This window comes from Megalobrama amblycephala, linkage group LG10 (assembly GCF_018812025.1).
Source record: "Megalobrama amblycephala isolate DHTTF-2021 linkage group LG10, ASM1881202v1, whole genome shotgun sequence".
In the NCBI taxonomy this organism is placed as follows: Eukaryota; Metazoa; Chordata; class Actinopteri; order Cypriniformes; family Xenocyprididae; genus Megalobrama; species Megalobrama amblycephala.
The window spans coordinates 31,376,109-31,378,630 of record NC_063053.1 but is presented as its reverse complement, the minus strand read 5'-3'; the positions used below and the strand labels follow the sequence as shown (position 1 = coordinate 31,378,630).

The 2,522-nt window shown below is 37.1% G+C and overlaps 1 gene segment (V, D, J or C); it reads left to right on the top strand.

The window, feature by feature from the left end:
• Positions 1-271: 271 nt before the first annotated feature.
• Positions 272-735, top strand: LOC125277381. The segment is given in 2 exon segments: positions 272-320; positions 410-735. Coding segments are annotated over 2 exon segments (375 nt in total).
• The last annotated feature ends 1,787 nt before the right edge of the window (positions 736-2,522 follow it).

Here is a 2,522-nt window from a genome sequence, read left to right as displayed (position 1 = left end):
TGGAATGTTGCAGTATTTATTATAAAAGGCTTATCAATGCACATCATTATTTTTTAATATTCAGCTAAGTTTTTAAAATTCACACTTATATTTGATGTTGTGATTGACAGGATGAGATGAACGAGCTCCTCCTGAACCTTCATTTAGAGCCTCATTTAAATACAGAATGAGTTCATTTGCATATTGATCAGATGCTTCAGTGCTCTGAGAGTGTTTATAGTGCTGTGAGTTTAACACTTCATCACTGACACACACAACAATCTTCATCAACATGACCTTCATCATCATCTTCATCTGGACTCTCACAGCGTTTGCTCAAGGTTTGTGGAGCACAAGTTTGATATCAATTCATTTCTTCAAGTATATTGTCAAAGTTTTGAGTTGATTTTCTTCTTGTTGTGTCTTTCAGAGTGTAGAGGACAGATCACCGTCACTCAGAGTCCCTCAATGACAGCAGCTCAACCAGGACAAACTGTGAACATCAACTGTAAAACCAGCAGTAGAGTGCATGGTGGTGATCATTTATCCTGGTATTTACAGAAACCTGGAGAAGCTCCTAAACTCTTGATTTATTATACAAACACCCTCCAGTCAGGAACTCCATCTAGATTCAGTGGCAGTGGATCTAACAGTGATTTCACTCTGACCATCAGTGGAGTCCAGACTGAAGATGCTGGACATTATTACTGTCAGAGTTTCCACTGGATCAACAGTAAAGATGTGTTCACACAGTGATAAAGAGTCGTACAAAAACCTCCGTCAGTCAGAGTCACAGTGACTGAACTGATACTGCAGCTGCACAGTAAAAAAAAAGTGTCTGCCAAACAAAAACATCCTAATTCATATCCTAATTTTCTTTGAAGGTTTTTCTAGAATTAATTTTGTGAAACATTCTCTGCAAAAAGTACATCTCTTGCAGTTAAACATTAGCTAGCAACAGCACATACACACATGAGCTGATATAACTATCACTGCATCAACAACTATACAGTTATCGCTTTTAAACAAGACAACACACAACACAACATCCCTAACTTTCATTCCATTGCTGGACTGAAGCACAGGCTCTACTCTTCTGCACAATGATGACCTAAAAATCTCAGACATCAGAACATTAAACACTAAGGCTGAAAAGGTAACACTGAATCAGTGTTGAAGTTAATAATTAAGTGATTAATTAAGTAATGATTGAGCATTACGCCTGTTTCACACTGCAAGCGTAAGCATAACTATACCGTCACTGCGGTTGCAGAGACGCGTGAGTATTCACACTGCAAGCGTTTGTACAGCGTCACAGCAGCGGCTCGAAGCTACATAATAAAGTAAGCATTTCTTTACAAAGACAGCTATAAATTTGTTTTTATAAGTTGGTCATTTATAAACTTAATAGTAGGGGTGTGACGAGACCAGTATCTCACGAGACGAGACGAGACTCGAGATTGAGTTCACGAGACGAGACAAGATGGCGAAATACATGACTAGAAAAAATATTCTGCAGGTGTATTTGAAATGTTTTAACTAATCATTTTGTAATGAATGTCATTTGAGTTCTACTTTCTGAGACTGAATTATCATATGCAGTAAAAGACAACAATACTCAAGTAATGTAAAAGGTTTTGCCACTAACTCAACTGACTGACTTCCCTCCTGTATGATTTCAGTCTCTTCAGATCTTACTGTACATGAATTATGAGCTTCTACAGCTTTTGACCTCCTAACTGAACTCCTCTCCACAATCTGATCACAGAAATAAAAACAGTATAAATAAAAATGGTAACACTTTACAATAAGGTCTCATTTATTAACATTAATGTATTAACCAACATCAACTAACAACAAGCAATATATTTGCTACAGTATTTATTAATCTTTGTTAGTTGATAAAAATAGTCATTCATTGTTAGTTCATGATAGTTCACAGTGCATTAACTAATGTTAACAAATGAAACCTTATTGTTTGTACTAGTTAATAATAAGAAGAGAAAACTGTTATTCATTTTTATGGTAACACTTTACAATAAGTGCAACCATAATCGCACTCTCTCAATATTCAAAGATCAAATAAGACCAAATTTTTCTTTGATACAGAGCTCAGAGATGGTTACAACTACATTGCCCAGCCTAAAATAGCTTTCATATTGAGAGATATCTGTATTCATCAGGGAGCCGCTTTCAAAATGCGGGGTATTGAAATCACGTTTGAATGCGCGCGCGCGTTTACTTTCACTTTTAAACGGTCGCGCGTACTCTGTAAATATGGAGCGGCGGCGACCGTTATCCAACTGAATTAAATGGTTTTTTTTTATTTAAATACAAAGCAAAACGACAGTGGAGGCATAATGTAAACGTAGCGGTGGCATATTCTTTCGTAATCATCCTAACACTCTGTCATGGCAACATCACGAGACTACTTTTCGCCTCGACGAGAAATCTCGTCACAGTTTAGTCTCGCGAGATCTCGTGCCACGAGATCTCGTCACACCCCTACTTAATAGTCTTGAAAGTTTGTTAACATAGGGAGG